Source organism: Thamnophis sirtalis, unplaced genomic scaffold, assembly GCF_051295495.1.
Source record: "Thamnophis sirtalis isolate CommonGarterSnake01/CBP01778 unplaced genomic scaffold, rThaSir2_p1.2 scaffold_6, whole genome shotgun sequence".
NCBI lineage: Eukaryota > Metazoa > Chordata > Lepidosauria > Squamata > Natricidae > Thamnophis > Thamnophis sirtalis.
This window is the reverse complement of record NW_028261386.1, coordinates 79,779,548-79,805,856: the sequence shown is the minus strand read 5'-3', so window position 1 is coordinate 79,805,856 and position 26,309 is coordinate 79,779,548. Positions and strand designations below refer to the sequence as shown.

The window sequence follows — 26,309 nt, the reverse complement described above, 5'->3', positions numbered from 1 at the left end:
AGCAGGGAGAGCAGCTCTCCCCCCCTGCTCTGTCTCCCCGGCAACACAAACAAAGAAGCCTGCAGCGAGGCCCCTCCGGAGCGATCTGCTCGCTCGAGCCTCGAGGCTCTGAAGTTTCTCTTTCACTTTCCTGCTGCAAAAAAACAGCCTCTTCAAAGTAGTTTGAACGAAGCAACTTGAATGGAACCGCACCCCCGCACCCGGGGACGGGCAAAGGTTCCTGGCCTGCGGGGGGGAGACTAGCGCCCCACTGGGCTCTCCCCCAGCCGCCCGAGGCAGAGATCTGTCCCTTGGGGCCGCAGCAGATCAATTTAGAATTTAAATTTAAAGTGCCCAATTAGCCAAATAGGAATCAGATTGAATAGAACTCACCCAAAAGGAGAAAACAAATAGAACCTATCCAACTACTCTACAGCTTGGACCAGGCTGAGAGAGAATCTGGGCCAGCAATGGACAGGCACCGGTATTTATAGATTTCCTCTCAGCCTTGGACCAATCAGGCTGTGATAAAACCCACGTGTGACCATTCCCTCCTCCCATTCTGGAAAACGAGGCAGCTGCTGGCCGTTTCACCTCGCGCAGAGAACTTCCACTCATTCCTGGGGCTTCTGCCGGGCGGCACAAGCCCCGGAAGCGAGTGGAAGATCTCTGCGCGACTGAAACGAACGCCGCAGCAGGAGAGCGAGGCGGCTGCCAGCCGTTTCACCTCGCGCAGAGAACATCCACTCGTTCCTGGGGCTTCTGCCGGGCGGCACAAGCCCCGGAAGCGAGTGGAAGTTCTCTGCGCGACTGAAATGGATGCTGCGGCAGGAGAGCGAGGCGGCTGCCAGCCGTTTCACCTCGCGCAGAGAACTTCTACTCGTTCCCGGGGCTTCTGCCGGGCGGCAGCAGCCCCAGAAGCAAGTGGAAGTTCTCTGCGTGACTGAAATGGACGCCGCGGCAGGAGAGCCACAGGGGAGGGCGGCAGGATGCAACCATGCCTCGCGGACTCGCAGTGTGGTCACCGCCACACCGGCAGAAGCTCTGTGAGTCCGTGACCGAGTGGAAGTTCTCTGCACGAGCGGCGGCGGCTGTTTCAATCGCGCAGAGAACTTCCACTCGGTTCCAGAACTTCTGCCGCCCGTGGCGGCGCAGCACAGGGGCTGGCTGTGACACGAGGAGGTGAAATGAACTCTGCAAAGGGGGAGAAGGAGGAGAGGAGGGCTGTCTCCTCCTCCCAGCGCCTCCCGATTCCCACCGGTACCAATTCATAACATGATTACTCACCAGTGAGTAAGCGCAGCTGCAACCCCAAAAGACAAAATGAAATGGAGACTCGCACAGGCGTGTTCAGCTAAGCGGAGTCCAGCCAATCAGTGAGCGGCAGGCTGGGCGGGCTTAAATTTGTAGGATAGAACGGAACGATGAGCCAGCCCAGCGAGCTAGCAGCTGATGGGTGGGGGAGCGAGGGAGCTGCGAGCGCCAAAACTGGGTGTTTTTTAAAGAAACGTGCGGGACGCGGGAAAATTTATGAAAAAGCGTGGCTGTCCCACCAAATGCGGGACGTCTGGTCACCCTAATATAAGTCTGAGTTGCTAAGTCTAAGTACTATTACTAAAATACAAGAATTGTTTATTTTGCCTTCTCCCACATGTATGAAATGATGCCTTTGCTTTTGTCATAAAATAACCATCCACCTTCAGAATCTTTCTTTGCCACATTTGCCTGATATAGGAGCCAGCTAGTTATGCTGGCTCCTGTATCAGAACTCTGCGGTGGCTCAGTGGCTAAGACGCTAAGCTTGTTGAGCAGAAAGGTCAGCAGATTGGCGGTTCGAATCCATAGCAGCATGTAATGGAGTGAGTTGCCGTTACTTGGCCCAATTTCTGCCAACCTAGCAGTTCGAAGGCATGTAAAAATGCAAATAGAAAAATAGGAACCACCTTTGGTGGGAAGGTAACAGTGTTCCATGTGCCTTCAGCATTTAGTCATGCCGGCCACATGACCACGGAGATGTCTTGGGACAACGCTGGCTCTTCGGCTTTGAAACTGAGATGAGCACCACCCCCTAGAGTCAGGAATGAGTAGTACATATGTGCAAGGGGAACCTTTACCTTTTAGTTATGCTGGGCAGCTGGGATGGCTTTTACACCATAGTTGACCTTCCTGGGGGAATACACTCTTGGTCTACACTCTTAGTGCTCTTTGCTCATTCCTCCCAGGTTCACCCTTCATCCTACAGAAGATGAAGAACTGCAGAGGGGCGGTGTGTGTGTGTTGTTGCCGGCATTACTGCATCTGAAGTCTAAGGAACCCACCATTGGGGGTGGGGGGAATAGGTTTCTAAAAACCAGAGTTACCTGGTTATAAGGCAGAGAAAATGGCCTTTTCTGTGGAATTTCATATATAGGTTTCACCTCTATCTCTCAAATAAATTCCACAGAAAATGGCCTTTTATATGGAATTTCATATATAGGTTTCACTTCTATCTCTCAAAGATTTCCAGGGCCTGAGTAAGAAGTATCCTTTCTGGACCACTGCTTTTGTTGGAACATAGCTGCACAACCTTTCCTCCTGGATAAGTAACCACAATATAAGCAATCTCCCTTTTCAGTCCTTTGTTCAGATATTTTTTATAGCAAGGCATTATAAGCCAAGTAGTCCTGGAAACAGCATCCACAGTTCTACAACACCCTGTAGAAAGCATCCATTGGAAAGTCCGTTGAGAGGCTGGGGAGTAAAAAGCTTTAGTTTCATTTTTTTTCTTTTTTTGCAAAATCCTCCAAATATTTCTTTTCCTGTTTGGCCTTTGAATACACTGATGAGTAACAACAGTTTAAGATCTCAGATAAAAAGATTTCCCTGCAGTCTGACACCTTTTTATTTATTTACCTCTATCTCTGTGGCATATAGTTATTAATGGCTTGGCCTGGCTGCAGTTCTGCTGCTGTGAGTCAGCAAATGTTTGGGGAGGGGAAGGAAAGGAGGCTCAATTGGGGCCTTGAAGGCTAGCTGTGCTGTTCCAAGGGGTGATGAGTTGACTTGGCTAATAGCCAGGGCTGTTGTGGGATGGTGCAGAGACAGAAATCCTATTGGTTCAGTATGATATTATTTGAGTATTGAGTACTAGAGCTTAGTGAGGACACCCACAACTTCAGTTGCCAGGCAACATGCTGCCCAGTCTGAACCAAAATTAGAGAGAAAAAGATTGCGTGAAACAAGAGTGTCTGAAGAAAAAAGTTGGAGAGTGAAGTTAAGTTAGTATGCAGAGTAATTGGCAGTTGCTCAGGAGAAAGAGAAAAATGATCCATGGATAGCTTCCCTGAAGGAACGAAGATGAAGACCCAGAAAGAGGGCATCTTCAAGACAGAAAGAAGGGACCCAGGTGGCTGCAGACAGTATCTGGCTGGCCCCACCCCTGATCTATTCACTGCCTCCCGAGTCCCAGCTGATTGGCTGGGTCTTCTTTTGTTGCCCTGCACAGGAGAACGGAGCTGGAAAGCAGGTTAGTAGGGTGGGGAGGGAATGGGGATTTTGCAGTAACCTTCCCCTGGAGTAGGGAGGGAATGGAGATTTTGCAATATCCTTTCCCCAAGAGTGGGGAGGGAATAGGGATTTTGCAGTATCCTTCTCCTGTCACACCCAGCAAGCCATGCCCACAGAACCGGTAGAAAAAAAATTGAATCCCACCACAAGACAAAGCTCTGGTCTCTGGGGAAGGACAGAGCAGAAGACCCTGTGAGAAGTTCTTCCCCCAATAAAGAAAGTGATCTCAGCAGATCCAGGAGAAAGTCAAGCTGTGCTGAGCACACTATAGTGAATTCAGCTGTTTCCTTTCTTTTCACCCTCTCTTGATGAACCCAGAAAAGGGGAAGGAAGAAGGCGAGTTACGGGGGGATAGTCTCTGAGAGGGTGACTCAGAAGGAAACCTGATACTATGTGGAAACCCCACCTCCAGATTATGTTGTAAATACCGATTGTATATCCTTGCTGTACAGTAAATAGTAATAAGTATAAGAGCCTACACTGCCTTATTTTTTGGGTCAATTGCCACCCTTTCAAACCAAAATACGCTTCCAATTTTTTTTTAAAAGCTGTCATATTGAGACTATCTCAATGCCAGAAATTGAATGTAGATCATTTTACATACAGTGATATTTTTTTAAAAAAAAGGATCCATCAATTTTTTAAAAAGCCTTCCAATTATTTGAGAAGTGCAATGGATTTCCACTGCATTAGCCATCAACCAATCATGTATGTCCTATCAAAGATTCTTTGTTTTGATAAAGGGACTGGTTACAAACACTGGTGAAGAAAAAAGGCAGGAGGACTTGGACATGGCATTGGAACACTAAAAGTCCTCAAGCTAAATCTCAGCATTATTCCAGAAAAGGGGGAAAATGTATCTTACCCCTGGCATGTTGGAACCGTTTGCTGGATCCAGATGGAAGTTGCTGTGGTTTTGCAAAAGTGAATGTGGCTTTGCTTGAAGTATTCTAAAAGGATATACATTGGATGACTCTTAAAAACAATGCATAAACTGCAGCCAGTCCAGAATGCCGGTGGGTTGCCTGGTGCCAAGTATAGATTAAAGAGAGTTGACTAGTTTTGATTCTCCTGCATTGGAAATCAAATATCCTTTGAACCTAGTTTCCAGTCCTGCTCCAAGCTTTTAAATCACTTAATGGTTTTAAGCTGAAATCTCTAATTGAGTCATAGGATGCCTTATGGTATTCTGGTATGTGATGCAAGGGCCCTAAGATGGAATCGATCGCATATTGTGCAGTTAGATAGGACTTTTTGGCAAAAGTCTGGTTTTAAAATAAGTAGGGTACACAAGAGTTTTAGTATTGCATCGGTAGTACAGATAGTCCTCAATTTACAACAGTTCATTTAGTGACTGTTCAAAGTCACAACGGCACAAGAAAAAGTGACATGACCATTTTTCACGCTTACAATCTTTGTAGCAGCTCCATGATCACATGATCAAAATTCAGATGCTCGGCAACTCGTTCATACTTATGGTCCAACAGTACAACTACTTTGAAACAACCCAGGAGCAAAATACAGTAAACAGAGGTTTGTCTTTCAAATAGTAGCTTACCTTCAAGGAATATATACATACACATACTAGGCAAAGTCAGGCAATCAATCATCAACCATAGCACAGAAGCACACACGGAGAGACACCGTCACAGGACCTCTCTTATAAAACAGCCCCTTAAAATTGGTGGCAGTCAAATAACCCTGCTGTCACATTGCTATCATTGCGTCATCGTTGCAGTATTACATTACAGCAGTTGATCAGCTATTACCCTGACACTTATGACCATTACTGTATTCCAAGGTCATGTGATCCCTTTTTGCAACCTTTTGGCAAGCGAAATCAATGGGGAAGCCAGATTCACTTAACAACCATGTTACTAACATATCAACACTGTAAAATGGTGGCAAGAAACATCATAAAATGGGGCAAAACTTAACAAATGCCTCATTTAATAAATTTTGGGCTCAATTGTTTTTGTAAGTCGAGGACTACCTGTATTATCTAAATATGTCATGCACTTGGAAAAAGTTGCTGAATGGTCTTTTGGCTCAAGAGTGACAGTTTTCTTTTGTACTGCAGTATAGCTGTTAAGATTGATAAGCTTGCACAATAGACACAAACCTCATCTTATTGTTTTATCCTCTGCAATTCCTTTCTGTGAAGAAATGTCTTATTATTCATGATCTGTCTGCTATTTATAAATGGGTTGTGACATTTTTATCCCTTTTATGATATATTTCTTTGAGAATTCACAGGGGAGATAATGGCTTTCATATTTTATGATGGGATCCTGTTTTGAAGTGAGAGGAAATAATAGATGATTGAGCAAGATTGAAGGATATTGGATAATCCAAGTGAAAACTATGTACTCTTCTTAGTTTACAGTTTGGATCAATTGTTTCCAAAGATAATTTGAAGCAAATTCATTTTTTTTACCATGCAGAAATTATATTGAAGTTCGATGGCTATTATACTAGAGATGTGCAAGTTTCAGTCTGAAGATTCATCAGTTTCAGAACCAAATCATATTTGGGGGAGATTCATTGCATCAAACTGGATAAAACAATTCAAATGGTCAAATTCAGACTAGATCTTATGATTGAAATTGTATCAGAATCATGTCCCAATTTTTCTAGATCAGATTAGAAAGTCATTTGTCCTTGGTCCTTTTCTGAACCAATGCAGATTTTTTTTTCTTTGCATCCTTTTTCCTCCCTGTACATTTTTGATCCCTTTTCATCCACAAAATAGAACGTTGCTGTTTCAAAACAAATAGCGCCACCTAGCGAATTCAATAGATATGTTTTTCTTCCACAGATAAAACTCGAAAAATTAGAATATCGTGCAAAAGTTCATTATTTCAGTAATGCAACTTAAAAGGTGAAACTAATATATGAGATAAGACTCATTACATGCAAAGCAAGATAGTTCAAGCCATGATTTGTCCTAATTGTGATGATTATGGCGTACAGCTCATGAAAACCCCAAATCCACCATCTCAGAAAATTAGATTACATGCAATCAATAAACCAAGGATTGCACAAAGAACAATATTGTACCTTTGAAAAGTATAAGCATGCATATGTACTCAGTACTTGGTTTGGGCCCCTTTTGCAGCAATTACTGCCTCAATGCTGCATGGCATGGAAGCTATCAGCCTGTGGCACTGCTGAGGTGTTATGGAAGACCAGGATGCTTCAATAGCGGCCTTCAGCTCTTCTGCATTGTTTGGTCTCATATCTCTCATCTTTCTCTTGGCAATGCCCCATAGATTCTCTATGGGGTTCAGGTCAGGTGAGCTTGCTGGCCAATCAAGCACAGTAATCCAACAGTCATTGAACCAGGTTTTGGTGCTTTGGGCAGTGTGGGCAGCTGGAAAATGAAGTCAGCATCCTCATAAATCTCGTCTGGGGAAGGAAGCATGAAGTGCTCCAAAATCTCCTGGTAAATGGCTGCGTTGCCCCTGGTCTTAATGAAGCACAGTGGTCCAAAGTCATGTTGCTCAGTGGTCCAAAGTCCTCTTTTCTGATGAGAGCAACTTTTGCCAAAAGCACTAAAAACTGGTTCAATGACCGTGGGATTACTGTGCTTGATTGGCCTCTTCCTCCATACTCTGGGTCCTTGGTTTCCAAATGAGATGCAAAAGTTGAAAACAGAAAAGAGGACTTTGGACCACTGTGCTTCATTAAGACCAGGGTCAATGCAGCCCTCCCGAAGCTGGAAATGGCCTGCTTGTGAACTTCCAGTAGGCCCATTTTTCACCTTTCCCAGGCTTCAGATGCTTTCCTGAAGCCTGGGGAGGGCAAAAACAGCATCCCCCGGCCCTTCGAAGGCCAAAAATCATCTGGCTGGCGTGCGCATGTGCACTGCAGCTGACCTATGGCAACGATTTGCGTGCCCTCAGAGATGGCTCGGCGTGTCACCTGAAGTCCGCGTGCCATAGGTTCACCATCACGGGCTCGGTGCTTCCACTTGTTCTGATGCTATTAGAGGTGGCCTCCAATTAATATTCTTATGCCATTAACATCTTCTTGTTATCATTTGAGTACTTTGTATAACTTTATGGTTATTTCCTTCCTACCATTTCAGACCTGTAACTCAGAATGGCCAGAGTGCTTTAACCATGTCATGACATTCTTTTAACGTTGCCACGGAATGAACACATCAGTTTTTCCCAGTGTTATGGGTTTAAAAAAAATCCTTTGTGGCCTTTAGCCTTGCTGTTGAGGATGCATTGTTCTCATCCTTGAATAAGAACTACCTGACATTCAAAGCTGTATAAACAACATTCAGCTAGAATTCTGTAAGTGTGAAGCTGATTACAAAGGAACAGGGCAAAAAGGGAATCAAAGAACTTTTCTGTTCCTGCCAACCATTCATTCTTTGGTCATATCAACAGCATTTCCTGCCAAGTCAAATGGCACAAGCAGAAAGGGTTTTTAAAAAGTCAGACTCTGTTTGGCTGGAGATATACTAATCGTAGCTAATTGTAGTGTAGATACTAGAAGAAGTTCATATCAAATAAGCACCTGATTTGTATTTATTGCCCAGATGCCTAATCCTACAGTCAAATCTAGACCTAATGTTGGTTTCACATTACAATAAGAATTCAAGGACAATCATTCACATTTAGTGTCCAAGATCATGGGTATCCAACTTGCTGTGCGTCACGTTGCTGTCACATGATGTATCGTGACTTTTTTCCCTTCGCGGAGCTGGGGTGGGCGTGGCCTGCATCCTGTTTTTCCACTGAGTTTAAAGACCCCCAGTTCTGTTGGTGAAATGAGATTCCATTAGCCATTTTACTAGATGTTTTCCTCGATAACTCCAAACATGATTGCATGTTACTGCAAAAGCTACCATAGTGAGGGGGGATGCATTCTAGTAAAAGTTCCAAGGATTCTGAGAGAGGAAAACTCTGGCTTGAGTAAAGAGCAGGATGAGGCATATTTTCTTACCAGTAATCAAATATAATGCTCATAAGTTTTAAAGAATCATAGCAATAAAAAGTTTATTAAATACTCTGAGAGCTTCATATCTGGTTCCAAAAATAGGCATCAAAGAACATAAGAATATGAAATAGAGCATTTGTTTGCAATGTTTTTAAAGTAGCTGCATCTTTCCTTGGGCTCATACCAGTGGTGGGTTTCAAATTTTTTAGAACATATTCTGTAGGTGTGGCCTGCTTTGTGGGAGTGGTTTGGCAGTCATGTGACTGGGTGGGAGTGGCTTTGCAGTCATGTGACCGGGTGGGAGTGGTCAACTTGTAAAATGTGATGAAACTCACTTAACAACGTTCTTGCTTAGCAACCAAAATGTTGGCCCAGAAACTCTGGCATTTGAAGCACGCAAGTCTTAAAGCTGTCAAGTTACAAGACCCCTGCACCCCTAACCCTTTAGAAAAAACCCTAGGGGTGTTCAAACTTGACAGCTTTAAGACTTATGGATTACAACTCCCAAAATTCCTCCTCCAATCATATTGGCTCAGGAACTCTGGCATTTGAAGTGTACAATTCTTAAAGCTGTCAAGTTACAAGACCCTTGCATCCCTAACCCTTTAGAAAAAAACCCCAGGGTTGTTCAAACTTGATAGCTTTAAGACTTGTGAACTTCAGAATTCCCAGAATTCCTCCTTCCATCACTCAGCTGCTATCACCAGGGTTTTGGGAGGGACCTTCTCTCCCCCTCCATAGAGCCCCATGCCGGGAGAGAGAAAGCGGGCTGGTTTGAATGCTGGCGAGTGGGTGGTTTAGTGGCCAGTGAGTGCCTCCTTCACTTATTTGGGCAGGTGGAGAAAGAAAAGTGTGCAATAGCCGAGGACGAAGGAGCCTGCCACCTGCCTCCTTCATGCATTCGGGCAGTGGGGGTGCTTTCTCGCATGCCTTCTTTCTGTCTCTGCCTGCTTCCTTCACTCATTCGGGCAGGTGGAGAAAGGTGCATGATAGCCACCCTCCGCATTCAAACCAGGCTGCCTCCTCTCTCCTCGCACAGGCTCTCTGAAGGGGGAGGGAAGGTCTCTCCCAACACTTGCTTCCCTTACCTCACGGCGCAGTTCTGGGATGGTGGGATATTCTTTTTTTCTCCAGTATGGGGGTAGCCTTGACGCCTGCCTTCCTGCCGCCTCCAGTCCAGCTCTGTGCAATCTCCCCATCACCCCACTGACCTGGGGACACTCCCGGCTCCAGTTGGCATTCTCCTAGCGATTCTTCCTGGCTGCGCCCCAAGAGCGGTCACATGGCAGCAGTGTGCGGGCTGTTTCAAAGCCAAAGAGCCAGCGCTGTCTGAAGACGTCTCCACCGGCATGACTGAATGTTGAAGATGCACAGAACATTGTTAACTTCCAACCAAATGTGGTTCCTATTTTTTCTACTTGCATTTTTACATGCTTTTGAACTGCTAAGCTGGCTGAAACTGGGACAAGCAACAGGAGTTCACTCTGTTACGTGGTGCTAGGGATTCGAACCATTGAACTTCCAACCTTTCTGATCGACCTCTGTCTCTTAGACACTAAGCCACCATGTCCCACTTCACTACTAGTAGTAATATACTAATTTACCACTAATTCTAGTAGGTATAAACCACTATGGTTTAATGCTACTATATCTCCATCTCTCTGGCTTTCTCCATGCCTCTATAGCCTTACTTGGCTAACGTGAATTACTCACAGTCTCCCTCTTCCCCCAGTCCCTTTGACCTTGCCAGCTGTCCCTCCTACTACTACTGGTAGTAGTGTTTTCAAACTTAGTGGAACTTCTAAGTCTTTCCACCACGTCAAAATGGTAATCCCCTGGAAAGAATATCTACATAATACCATATCTACATGGAAAATCCATTTAAAGATGCTAAATGGTGTTTTTTTTTGTTAGTGGTGATGGGGGTTGTTTCCTTATTTCTTTGTTTTGAGTTGTTATCTTTATCTTTGCTCCTTTCAGTTCCTGAAATCCATTAGCAAATTGCCTCATTTAAAGAAAGTATTCACTGAATAACAGCAAGTAGTTCACAAAGAATAGTAAATGGATGGTGAAAATCTTTGCAAAAGCCTATCTCCATAGCAATGTACACTAAAGAGATCATTACTGCAGCAACTGATTTATATCACCTGTTATCACGTTCTTCTTTTTAAAATAAGCATTACCCATTTTTCTGTTCAGTTTTCAAGTTGGCAAGGCAGGAAAGAGTGATGGGGAAAGAGTAACTTCCCAGCAGCTCTTACACATTGCTGTTTTGTGCAAGGCAGATGAACACTTCAAGTCTGGATCTTCAGCAGAAACTGCCATTGCACACAGCAGAAAGGGGCATAGCAGAGGTGGTATTCAGCAGGTTCTGACCAGTTCTAGAGAACTGGTAGTGGAAATTTTAAGTAGTTTGGAGAACCGGTAGATACCATCTCTGACTGGCCCCACCCCCATCTATTCTCTGCCTCCCGAGTCTCAGCTGATCAGGAGGAAAGGGGGATTTTGCAGTAATTTTTCCCTGGAGTGGGAAGGGAATGGAGATTTTACAGTATCCTTCCCCTGCCACGCCCAACAAGCCACACCCAACAAGGCATACCATGCCCACAGAACCGGTAGTAAAAAATGTTTGAATCCCACCACTGAGGCATAGCTTTCCTCTTCCATGAGATGCTACAGAAAGGACTTGGTGATACAGGTAGTCTTCAACTTATGGCCACAACTGAGCCTAACATTTGTTGCTAAGTGAAACATTTGTTAAGTGAGTTTTGCCCCATTTTATGACCCTTATTGCCACAGTTGTTAAGTGAATCAGTGCAGTTGTCAAGTTAGTAACATGGTTGTTAACGGATTCTGGCTTCACCGTTGAAGTTGCTTTTCATTTGATCCTAGAGACTCAGAAAGTTAGTGATTTAATGCCTGGGATGAGTGATGGATCAGATATAAGTGAATAAAACCAGAATCAGAAACAGTCCTACACTCTGCATCAACTGATCCAGAAGAAGATAGGGGGAAAAAATCCAGACTAGTATCTTTCCTTAATAATTAGATGTTTGCAGCTTGTGTGTGTGTGTGTGTGTGTGTGTGTGTGTGTGTGTGTGTGTGTGTGTGAGAGAGAGAGAGAGAGAGAGAGAGAGAGAGAGAGAGAGAGAGAGAGAGAGAGAGAGAGAGAGAGAGAAAACTGGGTGACAGAAATAAAGAGCAACTTTGTAGAGGAAAAATTGATGATACTGCTAGACTGCGCCCACAAGGTAATACACAAAGGACTTGTCTACCTTCAAAATACACTTCCTTGCTACTTCAATGAACGAGAAAATAGTAATTTATAATATGGCATCTTGCCATACTGACTCCAAGAAAAAGAAAGATCAAATTGCATCCCTGCTCAATTCTGGATATACATCACAAAATTGCTGAACATTTAATTTTTACTTTCATCCTTTCTCTTTCTTCTTTCTTTCTTTCTTTCTTTCTTTCTTTCTTTCTTTCTTTCTTTCTTTCTTTCTTTCTTTCTTTCTCCTTCTTTTTGGTACTATCCATGGGGTTTTCATGATAAAGATACTGGAGTGGGTTGCCATTTCTTGGTTTTCTCAGTTGCAATGTATGGCTGTGAAAGTTGGACCATAATGAAGGCTGAGTGCCAACGAATTGAGGCCTTTGAACTGTGGTGCCAGAGAAGACTTCTGCAAGTCCCTTGGACTGCAAGGCGATCAAACCGGTCAGTCCTAGAGATGATCAACCCTGACTGCTTTTTAGAAGTCCAGATCCTGAAGATGAAACTTTGGCCAGCTAATGAGAAGGAAGGACTCACTGGAGAAGAGCCTAATGCTGGGAACGATTGAGGGCAAAAGAAAAAGGGGACGACAGAGAATGAGGTTGATTGATGGAGTCACCGAAGCAGTAGGCATGAGCTTAAATGGACTCCAGAGGATGGTAGAGGACAGGAAGGCCTGGAAGAACATTGTCCATGGGGTCTTGATGGGTCAGACATGACTTTGCAACTAACAAAGGTTTTCCTGTCCAGTCGTGTCTGGCACTTGGGCACAGTGCTCATCTCCATTACTTGTTCAAGAAAACCAGCATTGTCTGAAGACATTTCCGTGGCCTTATGACCAGCATGGTTATACCTTCCCATTTAGGTGGTACCTATTAATCTACTTTCATTTGTAGGCTTTTGAACTGCTAGGTGGGCAGGAGCTGGGGCAAGTAACAGGAGCTCATCCTGTTGCAGGAGCTCAAGTCTTCAACCCAAGCTGTCAGCTTTCGAACTGACCAGCTCAGTGTCTTTAACCGCTGAATCATTGTGCCCCTTTCATCCACGCTATGCTTCCTTAAATGTACACAGGTGCACACAGGACTGGACAAGAATACTGGATTATTCTGCATGACTTACATCATTCTATCTCATCTCCAATAACGATATATGACTATCTAGCAGCACTGGCATAAAACATCATCTGCCATAATTATGCATAATAATGGTGATCAAATAGTTGACACTAGTTGACCTTGGTGGGTCTCAAAAAGCTAAGCAGGATAAGTACTTGTATGGGTTACTACTATGAAATATTAGGATGGTATGTTAAACATACAAGTTAACAGAGGAAGGCAATGGCAAACTATTTTCAAGTTTTTGCCAAGGAAACTGAACAGGTGAATCTGTAAAGTCACCAGAAATCAGGGTTTACCTGAAGGAGATTTTACTTGTAACAGTGCTGCAGGATAATTTGAGAACAGACTGAGTGAGGAACATTAGAAATTTACTGCACTTTTACAGTGATTTGGGGAAATGTGTTCCCCCCCCCCCACTCCAGCTATTGATTGGAAAAGGTTTCTATTTTCTAGATAAGCCACAAAGCACTTTGAATTCTCAGATTAAATGGATGGCAACTTTGGTGTCCTGGAAGCCTTTGTTGATAAGCTATATTAGAATGTGCATTATCTTCTATCTTTAAAACTGTTATAAACAAACAATGGTGGCAGGATTCAGGATTCTACAGAAGAAACCAACCAAACTACTTTTTTGCTTGTTTGTTTTGTGCATTCGGCCAGTAAATAATCAAGAAGTACTATTCTTGGAAAAGGTGAAAAGTTCTCAATATTACAAAAGGGTTGAGGGGTCCTTGGTGTTCTCTGAGCTTGGGTTTTCCCCCCTCACCGAGAGTATTGAGATGCCTGCAAAAAAAAAACCACGTTCAAAGAGCACCAAGGACCCCTCCTTTCAACCCTGAGCTACAAGTATTCTCATTTGTTGGGATATATAATTCCATGAGTAGGTCAATATGTATGTTTGAATGCAAATGTAGAAGTAATGAGTCTAATTTAAACTAAAAGTCTTTGAGTTACGACCATGGTTGAGCTCAAAGTTTATGTTGCTCAGTGAAACATAGTGAGTTTGCTCCATTTTACCACTTTTCTTGCTACAGTTGTTAAGTGAATTGTTGTATTTGTTAAGTTAGTAATATGGTTGTTAAGTGAATATGGTTAAGTGAATCTGGATTCCCCATTGACTTTGCTTGTCAGAAGATCTCAAAAGTTGATCACGACTCCAGGAGAGTATAGCTGTCATAAATACGAGCCAGTTGCCAAACATTTGAAGTTTGATCACATGGCCATAGGAATGGTGCAACGGTCGTAAATGTGAAACTGATCATAAGCCACTTTTTTTTACAGCTGCTGTAACTTTGAAAGGTCACTGAATGAACTGTTGTAAGGACTACCTGTATTATACTGTATATCTCAGTCTGCTCTTGTTTAGGTTATATCTAATGAGCAATTCTAAAGCTCTGCTCTCTGATTTAATAGTTATTTAAATGTGTCATTTTTAATTGGTATGGATCGTTTATTCTTTAAAGGAAATATGTTTTCTCAGGACTGCAAAACAGGACATGTGATTGTTCTGTTTTCCTTCTGTGGAAGAAAAATGCAGCTCTAGAGAAAAAGAATTATTTGCTCAGCTATCACAGGAGAAATTTCTTGAAACTCCAAGGTACAGGAGAGGAACTATTTAATATATCGGAAGTTAAATTTCTTAAATGTAAGTTACAAGTTAAAAATATCCCAAATTAAATGCTCTTGTATTCCTTTAATTGAAAATGCCAGAAAAAATGTTTCCTTTCCGTCATTGCTTGAGATGAAATGGCAGCAGACTTTTATTTAATTACTAAGGTTTATATACTGTTCAAATGAAAAATTATTTTAAATAGTTTATAATCTGTAACACCATTTTATGATCCACGGTCTTCTGTGCACTTTCAAATGACTAAACCTGAATATTGAATTAGGTATAAATCTGCTCTCTCTCAAAATTTCAGTGTTGATATGATTACATAGTGTATTCTGATATTTCCCTAAAATAACTGATTCCTCATTAATTGATTCTCTACATATTTTCGGAGAGAATTTTTGCCTCTGTAATAAAAGGAAATATTTTAATGGATGTATTTTACAGCTCTTTTTTTTCAGAGCTACTAAATAAATCTCTTATTTCTCCTTGTCATTCTTTCTCTGAATTATGAAATGGTAATGCCTTTGATTACCTCTCAGTTTTTATGTGCATAAATCAAGAGTTTTCAGTTTTTCCTTAACAAAGAAGTGGTGATTTTAAAAAAAAAATGTATATTCCTTTTTTCATGGCAGTTTTGAAAATCTTTAGTTCCAGTATAGACTTTACTGAAACTTGAAAGCCATTTTAGGGTAATAGCAGCCTTTTTACATGAGATTCAATACAGTATACAGTAATAAACATTTGATTGCTGTCCACAGAGATATTCACTAGATGGTGCTGTTGTTCTCCAGATGAAGAATTTAAAATATTCCGTATTACTTTCATCAGTGTCCCTAGTAGTATTGTCTAGATCAGTGGTTCCCAAACTTGGCAACTTTAAGACTTGTGGACTTCAACTCCCAGAATTCTCCAGGCAGAGAGCTGCCTGGAGAATTCTGGGAGTTGAAGTCCACAAGTCTTAAAGTTGCCAAGTTTGGGAGCCACTGGTCTAGATCAAGGGTGTCAAACTATTTCATTGAGGGCTGCATTTTACCTCGGGGGGGGGGGGAGATTGCCAGTTCAACATCACTCAGAGGCACCTGTGATGGTCCAAGGACTCTGCCCACGAAAACTGGGCTCCTGAGCTCTGTTTTTGGATGAAACGGCCTCCTACAGCCCTCCCGAGCTATTTTTTCCGGCAGTCACCATGGGCCGGTCCTTTGCTGTTTCCAGGGCAGCCCTGCGGGCCAGATCTAAACAACCCATGGGCCGGATCTGGCCCACGGGCCTTGAATTTGACAACACTGGTCTAGAACTAAAATAACATAAAATATTGTATTTTATATCAGTATTGGAGGTGGTTTCAGCAGGTTCTGACCAGTTCTGAAGAACCAGTAGCGGAAATTTTGAGGAGTTTGGAAAACCAGTAAATACCACCTTTGATTGGCCCCACCCCCATCTATTCTCTGTCTTCTGAATCATGGCTCATCAGGAGGAAATTGACATTTTTCAGTAACCTTCCCCTGAAGTGGAGTGGGAATGGAGATTTTACAGTATCCTTCCTCTGCCACACCCACTATGCCACACACCAAGCCATGCCACGCCCACCAAGCCACACCCATAGAATCGGTAGTAAAAAAATTTGAATCCCACCACTGATCAGTATGATATATACACAGTATAATATTAATGATTAGGGTAGCAAAGTTGAAATGCTGAGAGCTAGGTTCAGATTCAGGAAAATGTACTATATTTTCCGGCGTATAAGGTGACTGGGTGTCTAAGACGACCCCCTACTTTTCCTGTTAAAATATAGGATTTGGGCTATACTCGCCGTATAAAACTACCCCTCTTCCGAAGCACACCAAATAGCCAATCAGCATCCATTTTATTTCCAGCACCTTTCTCCCAGCTTGGAACTGAACCAGGTGGTTTTTCCTTCCAACACTCCCCTTCCCAAACTGGACCACAGATGAGTTATTATTATTTTTAGTGTGCAAAAAGGGTTTGGGGAATAATTGCAGATAATATTTTACCCTTCTTGATTGTTGGTTTTGAGATGATAGATAGATAGATAGTTAGATAGATAGATAGATAGATAGATAGATAGATAGGGAAGGAGGATATGAAAATGATAAGATGATAGATAGATGGATGGATGGGTGGGTGGGAAGGAAGGAAGATATAATGATGATTAGATAGATAAATGATAGACAGGGATACGAAGGGAAGAAAGAAGGGGAGGGAAGAGAAAGAGAGGGAGGGATGGAGAGATAGATGGATAGAGATAGATAGATGTAGAAAGAGAGAAATAGATGAACAGAGATAGGGAGGGAAGAAAAGGGAAGGGAAGGGAAGGAAGACAGACATATCTGTAGACAGGGAGGGAGCTGGAGGGGCTGAAGTGGGAGGGGTCTGCCACCCAACATCCTTGTTGTCACGAGAACCCCAATTTCTCTCCTTGAATTGGTGAAGGTTGAACAAGACACGGCAAACAACAGCCCGTCTCCCATCTGCTCATTTAAACAGACAAAACAGGCTCAGTCTGAGCACACTGGTAAATCCCCTTTAGTGTTGATTGTTAGCTTTGGGTGAGGAGCAGCGTCTCCCCAGTCAAGAGCAGTCTACCTGGGGAAGGGAGATTGGTGCTCTAGGCCAGTGTTTTTCAACCACTGTGCCGCGGCACACTAGTGTGCCGTGACATAGTGTAAGGTGTGCCGTGGGAAAATTACTTTATATATAGTCAATATAGGCACAGAGTTAAATTTTTGTAACATTTTCTAATGGTGGTGTGCCTCGTGATTTTTTTCATGAAAAAAGTGTGCCTTTGCACAAAAAAGATTGAAAAACACTGCTCTAGGCTCTGGAAGAGACTCTGTACATGCTTCTGCAGGCGTTATCGTTCTGGTGTTTGTGATGCATTGGAAGTAGGGTGGGGGAAAGAGAGCTTTGGAAAGGAAATGGTGAACGAGCCAAGTGTGGAAATAGCTTGGAAAATATCTGGGGAATGTTAGGCAGACTCACCTCGGGGCACCCTGCAACAGGACGAGGGTGGGAAGAAAGAAGATCGCAGACACCAGGTACAAGCCAGGCGGGTTTCTCCGCCTTGGGGAGGCAGAGAACTAAACATGAGATAAAGGTGTTTGGCGGGAATGAGGTGAGAGAACAAAGATCCATTTCTGCCGTCGGATTTACAAATGACCCTCTGATCCGATCACCGTCCTTTCGCAATCCCAGCCATGGGAGAAACTTTTCTATGCTGCCTGCTGCCCACTCCATGCGGCCGGGTTTTGGTATCATTACTGCCAATTTTTGTTTTGGTTTTTTGGTATGGCCTTATACCCGGCATATAAGACGACCCCCGGTTTTTGAAATAATTTTTCTGAGTTAAAAATATGCCGGAAAATACGGTAAGCTACAACAATCATTATCTTGTTGTCATTATGCGTGTGTGTGTGGGGAATGGCGGGGGAATTAGAGGCAGTTATGTAAGAAAAACAGGATATAAATCTAACAAATAAACAATAATTATTTCTTTCTTTTTACGAACCTGTAACCCCTTTTTAGCAGGTTGGAGTCAGGGTGACTGATTGGAGCTGATCATTTACTGGACAGATTGCCCTTCCTGATGCCTACACGGAGTTCGCAGCAGATATTTTCTCTTTACGCTCTGATAGAGAAAAATCTATGGCTGCCTAAGATTGAACTCATAACCTCTCAAGGGTGAGGTGAATGCCTTCACCTCTAGGTCACTGTGCCACTCAGCAAATGAACAGTAAATAAATGAAAGTTAAGGGTTTTTTTCCATATATTGTCAGTAATCTATTCAACAACCATGAAAGATGCTCTTACATTATTCCCCTGCTGCAGACAGGATTGAGTGAAGGAGGTGTGCCTGTAAAATTAACAGTATAATCTTTATTTAGAAAAAAAAGACAGATGTATGCAATAGTCTGTATTCTCTAAAAAAATATGTTTACAATCCTGCTGAGCCCTTAATTCAAATAGGAAATGAGAGTAGGAAAATTACTCATATGACAGTAAAGCATTTATCAACTGGATGATCCAAAAGAACAACTCTGTTAACTGGAATCTACTTCTTGGTTCAGGTCTGATTGTTACGCTATTTAGCTATTATGACATAGAATAAGTATAAGTATAATCTTTATTGTCATTGTACTTAAATACAATGAAATTGGTTTTAATCTCACTGGTGCAAAATTATAACAGAAACGAAAAAAGAAAGAAAAAGAAAAAAACTAGCGTGTGCATGGAGTGATTGTGGTTGTATTTAAAAGTCTCACAGCCCAAGGATAGAAACTACCTTTAAACCTATTTGTTCAGCTGGCTATACCTTGATGTGTTTTGCCCAATGGTAGAAGTGAAGAGACACTGACCAGGGTGTGAATCATCTCTGAGTATCTTCCTTACTCCGCTAAAGCAGCAAGATCTGGCGATGTCATCCAGTGGTGTCAGAGGGCAATCAATGGTTTCTTGTGCTGAATTGATCACTCTCTGTAGTGCCTTCCTGTCCGCAGCTGTTAAACCAGCATACCATACTGTAATACAATATGTGAGGACACTTTCTATGGTGGGCTGATAGAAAGAGGACATCAGCCATTGTTCCACCTGATTTTTTCGCAGGACTCAAAGGAAATGAAGTCTCTGTTCAGCCTTTCCAATTACTAGAGACATGTTGTTTTTCCAGGTGAGATCTTGACTAATAAGCACTCCCAAGAATTTAAAAGGGGAAACCCTCTCCACACAGCCCCCCTCAATATACAGTGGGGCAGGTTCCTCTCTGTGCTTCCGGAATCTAGCACCATCTCCTTTGTCTTACTAGTATTTAGATGTAAGTTGTTTCTTGAGCACCATGCAGATACCTTCTGGACTTCTTCCCTGTACAGGTAGTCCTCAACGTACGATCACAATGGAGCCCATGTTGCTAAGTGAGACATTTGTTGAGTGATCTTTGCCCCATTTTATGACTTTTCTTGCCACATTTGTTGAGTGAATCACCACAGGTATTAAATTAGTAACTTGGTTGTTAAGGGAATCTCTTTTCTTTACTGCTTGTCGGAAGGTCACAAAAGAGAATCCCAGGACATTGCAACCATCATAAATGTGAGTCAAGTGTCAAGCATCCGAATGGAGATCTGTGACCATGGGAATGCCACAATGGAGGTAAGTCTGAAAAATGGTCATGTCACTTTTTTCAGTGCCACTGTAACTTCAAATTGTCACTAAAGGAACTGCTGTAAGTTAAGGACTACCTGTATACTATCTTGGCTGGCCAAAGATAATTTGCTGGTTCAGGCAGATGTAAGATAGGACTCTGTTTATGTACAGAAAATAGTTGGGCTGATAACTGGATCTTATGTTACTAGCGGTAGCAAATGACGTTTTCTTAATATCAGTAGAGTAGTTTGAATAGCATCTGATGCATTTTGAAGACTGACAAGCAGATGATCATCCAGATGTTGATTTGCTGGATGTCTTTTATCTTAATGTGTATGGGCAGTTGAGCAGAAGCTTTAAAATTAAATTTCAACTGCAGCAGGAAGGTCACAAGTTCCTCATTTCTATGCTATTTTTTGGCCACTCCTTAATTACCATTATCAATCAACTGTAGGGCCTTAAAGCCATGTCTAGTTTCTGATGAACAATTTACTAGGTACACACATAGAACTAACTTGGCAAGTGGCAAGCTGAGTAGAATCCATCCCAGTGAGCACCTAATACCCAGAAAGGTCCAGGGCTGTTGCATTTTAAAAAAGTAAATTAACTGATTGTTGTTTTGCTTGGTTTTATTAAATTTTAGGTTTGTATTAACAACCCTTCCCCAAATTAAGGCTACACTAGATATGGAATCTGTCAGAGGTTTGGCAGAATGACTAGTATTATGTGATAAACCCAGGAGCAATAACACAGCACATAGAGCCTTAAGAATATTAACAGTGGTTTATATACAACTACGCAGGAGATAAATTCCCTTACCATTCACTACAGACACAAGGAGAGAATGGAATGCACGTTGAGAGAGAAACTCCTCTCTAATGACCACCCATATATAGACTCCTCTTAAAACAGTAAATGACTTGTGTGGACCCCACCATCAGAGTCTTAAAAGGGTTAAGCCGTAACTGCAATGAATCAGCCTTATTGTACCAGCCTTGCTGATTACAGCTTACAACCTTTCATCAGCTGGCAGCTATTAAATCCTGACAGAAACTCAAGTCTGCAGAAGGGAAATGTGGCAGAGGATGAGACTTTGGATTTTTGATAGATTAAGCAAAAACAAGAAAATATTTTACCAAAAGAGTAGGAGAATTAGAATAGAATAGAACTAGAAGGAAGATCTTCTAGTTCATCCCTCTGCTCAAGTAGGAGAACCTATACCCGTGATGGCGAACCTATGGCACATGTGACAAAGGTGGCATGCAGAGTCCTTTCTGTGGGCATGTGTGCCATCACCAGCTGTTCTTCTGGTTTCTGGTGTGCCAGCCAGCTAGTCTTCATGGGTGCTGGAGAAAAGCCTAAAAATGGCCCCCCAAAAAGCCAAAAAACAGACCATTTTTGGGGCCTTTTTTCTTTGTGGGCTCCTGAGCATCAAATAATTACCTGACAACAATCTGAAAAACAGCCTAAAAATGGCCCCCAAAAGAACCTGAAAATGGCTCAAAAAACAGCCTGAAAACACCCCCAAAACAGGCATGCATGCTAGCCAGCTGGTCTTTGGGTTTCCAGTGCTTCGGCGTGCACACATGCCCATTCCGGTTTGGGCACTCGGTGTTTGTTGAAAAGGTTCGCCATCACTGACCTATACCATTTCAGATATGACTGCCTAGACCAGGAGTGTCAAACTTGATTTCATTGAGAGCCACATCAGTTGTGTTTGACCCCGGGGGGGGGGGGGGGCACAGCAAGCTCAATGTCATGTGTCAGGGGCATCTGTGATGGTTCAAGCACTCTGCCAGTGAAAACGGGCTCCCAAGCTCAGTTTTCGGCTGCGACAGCCTCCTGCAACCCTCTGCCAGCAAAATCGTGGGCGCTCCATCACTGGATGTTTTTTAGAAGAGGGATGACCAGGGATATTAAACTCAAACTTGGCCAGATCTAAGCACCCCGCCTTTGAGTTTGACACCCCTGGTTTAGACTCTTCTTAAAAAAACCTCCAGTGATGGAGCAACCACGATTTCCGGAGGCAAACTGTTTCACTGGTTAATTGTCCTCACTGTTAGGAAGTTTCTCCTTAATTCCAGGTTGCTTCTCTCTTTGATTAGGAGATGATACATCAACCATGCTAACCCAGTAATCCCTGGAAATAAATCCTACCGAACTCAAGCAAGGGCAAGCATCTCTATTCCGAAGAACCCCATTTAAGATATTTCACCAAGAAAGGTTTTCTTCCCTAGGCATACAACTTTTCAATCAGATTCCTCCGCGTATCCACAAGCCGTTTACCTTTGAATAGGCTCAGCCGCTAAAATAAAGCCATAGGACTCCATTCGCTTTCCTGATTTTGCCCGTCTCCCCCAGGTCTCATGGGTGAGGGAGGGGGGCGGTCCTCGGTGCTGCCGTCCCTCACTCCGCTGCAGTACCGCCCTTCTCCTGAGAGAGGAGCTCGTTCTCTGGTCGAGCCCTCTCTAGGGTACCAGGAGAAACCACCCAAAAAAGACACTCTGTCCTGTTACCTCGTTGGCGGCCGCCGCGCCTCTCTACGGCTCGCGTTCTCTCGCTTAGGAGCCGCTCTGGCCCGCGCATCTCGGCTGCTCTCGGAGGGAAGTACGCCGCTGCGAGCGAAAGAGCTTTCCCGCCCGCCATATTGGTGCCCGCGCCGCAGCTATTGCGTGTTTGTCCCTGCAGCGCCAGCCGAGCCTGCCCTGGGGCGGCCCAGCGGACTAGGGAGGAAAGGGGGTTCCCCGACCCGTCCGCCGCCCCCTCCCCCCATCTCTGAACCCATCATGGCGACGAGGCCCGGTGGCCCATGAAAGAAGCCGACCGCCGTCACCCCACAGCGGAGATCAACCCCCTTTCGGCGCGGTTCTAAAGCCTTTTCCCCTCCGCCACACAACATGGAGGCCGTGAAAGCTTTTAACAGCGAGGTACGTCTTGGGACTCTTCAAGGAGGAGATGCGGGAGGGTTTTGAGGCTCTCGTGGCCCGAGATCGGGGAGAAGATGGTGGGGAGTGGAGGATTTGCTGCGGCTGCTGCCATTCTCCTGTAATACTAATGCTAGGAGAGAGGCCTAGATGCCGTGGGGGGGAGGGGGGGAACCGGGGCTATTCGAGGAAGAAAAGTGGGTGGGGGGGACGGACGTCTCCCTACTTCCACTGGAGAGTTACGATTAGGGCTGGAATTGAGACGAGGGGAGAACCCAAACAAGCTCGTTTTTCTGGGTTTTTAACCCCCCCCCTTGGCCCAGCTTCTGCCCCTCCCCCCAATTTCTTCTTAACCCATTTTCTGCCATTTTTTAAATACCTTCCCCCCCCTGCAGAGGTGACAAATTTCCCCCCAACACCCCCTCCCCGCAAATAACAGTTGTGGTAGCTTACGTTAATATAGAACGTATGTGAATAACCGCAGATGGAGTTTGGGTCTGCTTGCAGCCCTCCTTAAAATCCTACCTAATGTAATATATATCTATACATATACCTATATATGTATATATAGATTATAGCCTTTGCTTACATTAGGTTGGGTTTGGGAAACGGAGACGGCAACAATCCGGATGATGGAAGAGGCCTAATAAAAAAAAGTCTGCACCTCCTTGCGTTAGCCTTGAGAAAGCAGCACATACACAACAACTCCTTAGGAAAGGGTATCTTTAGCAGTTGTGCTATATACGCGGAGTAGCCTGCTAAAAGGGAGGGAGTGACTTAATTTCAACCAATCGAAACTGCTGAATTAATAACAAGAGCGGCTATTTCATTTATTTTGGTTAATTGGGTGGGTGGGGAATGATATAGATGTATAGGAAACGCAGGTTGCTCAGGGGGACCATCTGAACATGACATATTGTTTATTTGGCTTCCTACTATTACTATTTTATTAAGCAAATGGATTTGCTACTTTGAAAAAAAAAACTTTTGGGAGAATGGTACCCACGTTTGATTTATGAGGAACTCAGATAATCAGTTGTGCTACTATTTTTAAGATCAGTTTGCAAGATTTCTACAATCATGAAATGTAGATGATATGTGGAATCACCGATTTTTAGCTTGGTTTGTTATGTGAACCCAGCTCCTGTGATTAATTCATAGTTCATTTTATCTTGAATTCAGAAAATTTAAGTAAACCATGGTTTACTTAACTGGGTGTGACATACAAATACAGACATCAAATTGAATTACTGGTTATGCTGTATTGAACCTGGTGGACCTACTTTTGAATAAACACATAAAAAAGCTAAAAGGGTGATAATTAACACATACCTATTTCAGAGTAAGTCACATTGAAAGCTTCCATGGAAATTGCTTCTCAGAAAATATTAATTGGATTAGACCATAAACATAAAACACACATCAGTTAGAAATGAAGTATTATAAACATTTAATTTTTATGTAAAGCCATTTGCTTTGAAAACAAAAGACTTGATGTATGTTTTAGATGTTTTCAAGTGTACAGAGAGCTGCTTAGAGGTATCATTTGTGGTTAATATTTTTGTCCTAAAATATGTAAATAAACTTACCACAACATTACATATGTAGAATATTGTAATTTTAAAAAAATCATTACATTTTACTCAATTCACATTTACTTTTGAATAGACAGCTATAGGATTGCACTATAATTCTATTTTTTCTTGCATTTAGGTTACACCTATATAGAATAAACACTATTAGAGTTAATAGATTTTACTTTTGGCTAAACATGCCTAAAGTTGCCTTTAATGAGATTCAACCTTTGTGATTTTACATTCAAATGTATATTTATAGTATTGAATAACTTAGCTACAGATTATTGGTATCTGACTTAACCCTAGATTCATAAATATATTATGATTTCCAAACTGTAATTGTTGAGTTGATAAAAGAACTTACGTGAAACAAAAAAAAACTAATGAGCTGATTGTGAGTCAAGCAATATTAACTCAGCAAAACAATCTAGGTTTGAACTGTTTGTCTTAAGTTGTTCAGAATCTTTCAATGCCAGCCTTCAAGCTGTACTATAGTGATGATATCCAATCAGTTGGCTGGATTTTTTTAAAGGATTATAATGTAATTTATATAATAACTTTGTTTTAATGGCATATAATGTGGTTAAATCTAGTAGAAAAACATTATTTTTATTTTTGAAAAAAAAAGACTATTTTTCTGTAGATCATTTAATTCAGTTTTTAAGCTTGATAAGAATAGAAGGTAATAAAACCCCAAATTCATAATAAATATAAATAGTCTAGACAGGAATCATTTTTATATAATGACAATATTAAAGGAAAATTTGTTCGTGCATCAAATTAAATTTCATATGCCATGGAAAATTTATTTAGGTGAAATTGTTCACAAATGCTGCAAATTGCTTCGTATATACAAATGTTCATCCTGTGCATTTTGAATAATTTTTAAGCATTTAGTCATTCTAAGATGTAAAATATTGAATAATAATTTTCATTTCAGTTTTTCATCTTTTTTCCTGTATTTTTTATAGGTCTTCACATTTGTAGCTGCTATAATTTATACTTACATTTGAAACAAATATTCTTTATTTTCCCAGTTATTTTCCTTTGAAATAAACTTATTTCATTTATATATTTTTGCTTTGAGTTTAAGGCAGTTTAACTAATATTCTTTAATGTTCTTCCATTCAAATATTTCCTAAACATGTTTGGCTTCAACAATTTTGTAGAATCATGAACTGCTTCTGATTTCACTTAGACTAATTAATTCTCTGTCCAGAAAATTAAGAAGGAAAACCTAATGTTTAAATACAAAAAACAAAACAAAAAACATAGCACACCATGTGGGGGATCCTGGGATAGGCAGCATAGCCTATATGCAATATCTTGAGAGTAAACCCTTCTGTAACAGAATATTCTCAAAAGCAAAGATTTGTGTGGTTAAAGTTTTGTAATACCACCTTCAAAATAGCTGTCTTGACAGGGCTAACCATGTCTTGTCAGAGTTATAGTCCAAAATATACGGAGGACATCATATTGCCTTCTATGTGCATGTTTTGAAAATGATTTGGAAACATTGCTTTGGGAAGTACAGAGTTTTTCATTGCAACCCATTAAAGCAACTGACTTTCTCAAGCTTTTAAGGAAGATGCTTCTTTAAAGAGGTCCTTGTGTATGGACTCCAGTGCATTCCTAATAATTTTCAAAATAAACACAGCCTGTTTGTTGTTGATTTAGAAAATACATTAGTGTTTCTTTTAATAAAGCTTGAGACTATTTGAACTTATGTTTACTCTTGTTAATTGTATAATTGTTTATTCTATATATTGAATTAATTTCAGATGAATGAAAAAATCTAGGAACAATTTTCAGTCTACTTATAAATTTCCTGTGCAATGCTATCTGCAAATGTGGTAGTACACATTAAGATTGCCATTCATTAGGAATTTTAATAAGGGGAGGCCCAATATGATTTATAAAGAGAATTTGGACTATTTTTCTGCTAATATTTCTTGACTCTCAATCAGTTCTATTTACTCTGTTTCAGCACCATGCTCAGCAGCATCATTGACTCACTTCTGTTCCTCCCTGTTGATTTTACATTCTCATTTACAAAGGGAACCAATAGAGATGGGGCAGAAGTCAACTGCAGATAACAAAAAAACCCTACTTTCTTAGAATATGTAAACAACAAAAGCCATCCTTAAGATTTAAGTAAAGTATAGA

At 42.0% G+C, this 26,309-nt stretch overlaps 1 protein-coding gene and 1 long non-coding RNA gene across 10 annotated transcripts in view; one reads left to right on the top strand and one right to left on the bottom strand.

Moving 5' to 3' along the window:
• The window catches only part of LOC106554925 (uncharacterized), a 49,302-nt gene extending 25,994 nt beyond the window's left edge, over window positions 1–23,308 (bottom strand). Inside the window, exons 1-3 of one of the 4 annotated variants that reach the window (XR_015697033.1) lie at window positions 18,862–20,309; window positions 18,317–18,359; window positions 9,690–9,831 (exon numbers count right to left, since the gene is read on the bottom strand). This is a non-coding gene — a long non-coding RNA (uncharacterized LOC106554925). Of the gene's footprint in view, window positions 1–9,689; window positions 9,832–18,316; window positions 18,360–18,861; window positions 20,310–21,928; window positions 22,014–23,155 lie in introns of those variants that run through there. The other 3 variants (XR_015697032.1, XR_015697035.1, XR_015697034.1) reach the window with 3 other exon arrangements.
• Window positions 22,262–26,309, top strand: part of SCAF8 (SR-related CTD associated factor 8) — a 192,827-nt gene continuing 188,779 nt past the window's right edge. For 4 of the 6 annotated variants that reach the window (XM_087718261.1, XM_087718259.1, XM_087718258.1 and 1 more), the window contains exon 1: window positions 22,262–22,569. In XM_087718261.1, coding sequence (XP_087574387.1) covers window positions 22,540–22,569 — 30 coding nt within the window. In that variant the 5' untranslated portion in view covers window positions 22,262–22,539. The remainder of the gene's footprint in view (window positions 22,570–26,309) is intronic. The other 2 variants (XM_087718257.1, XM_087718256.1) reach the window with 1 other exon arrangement.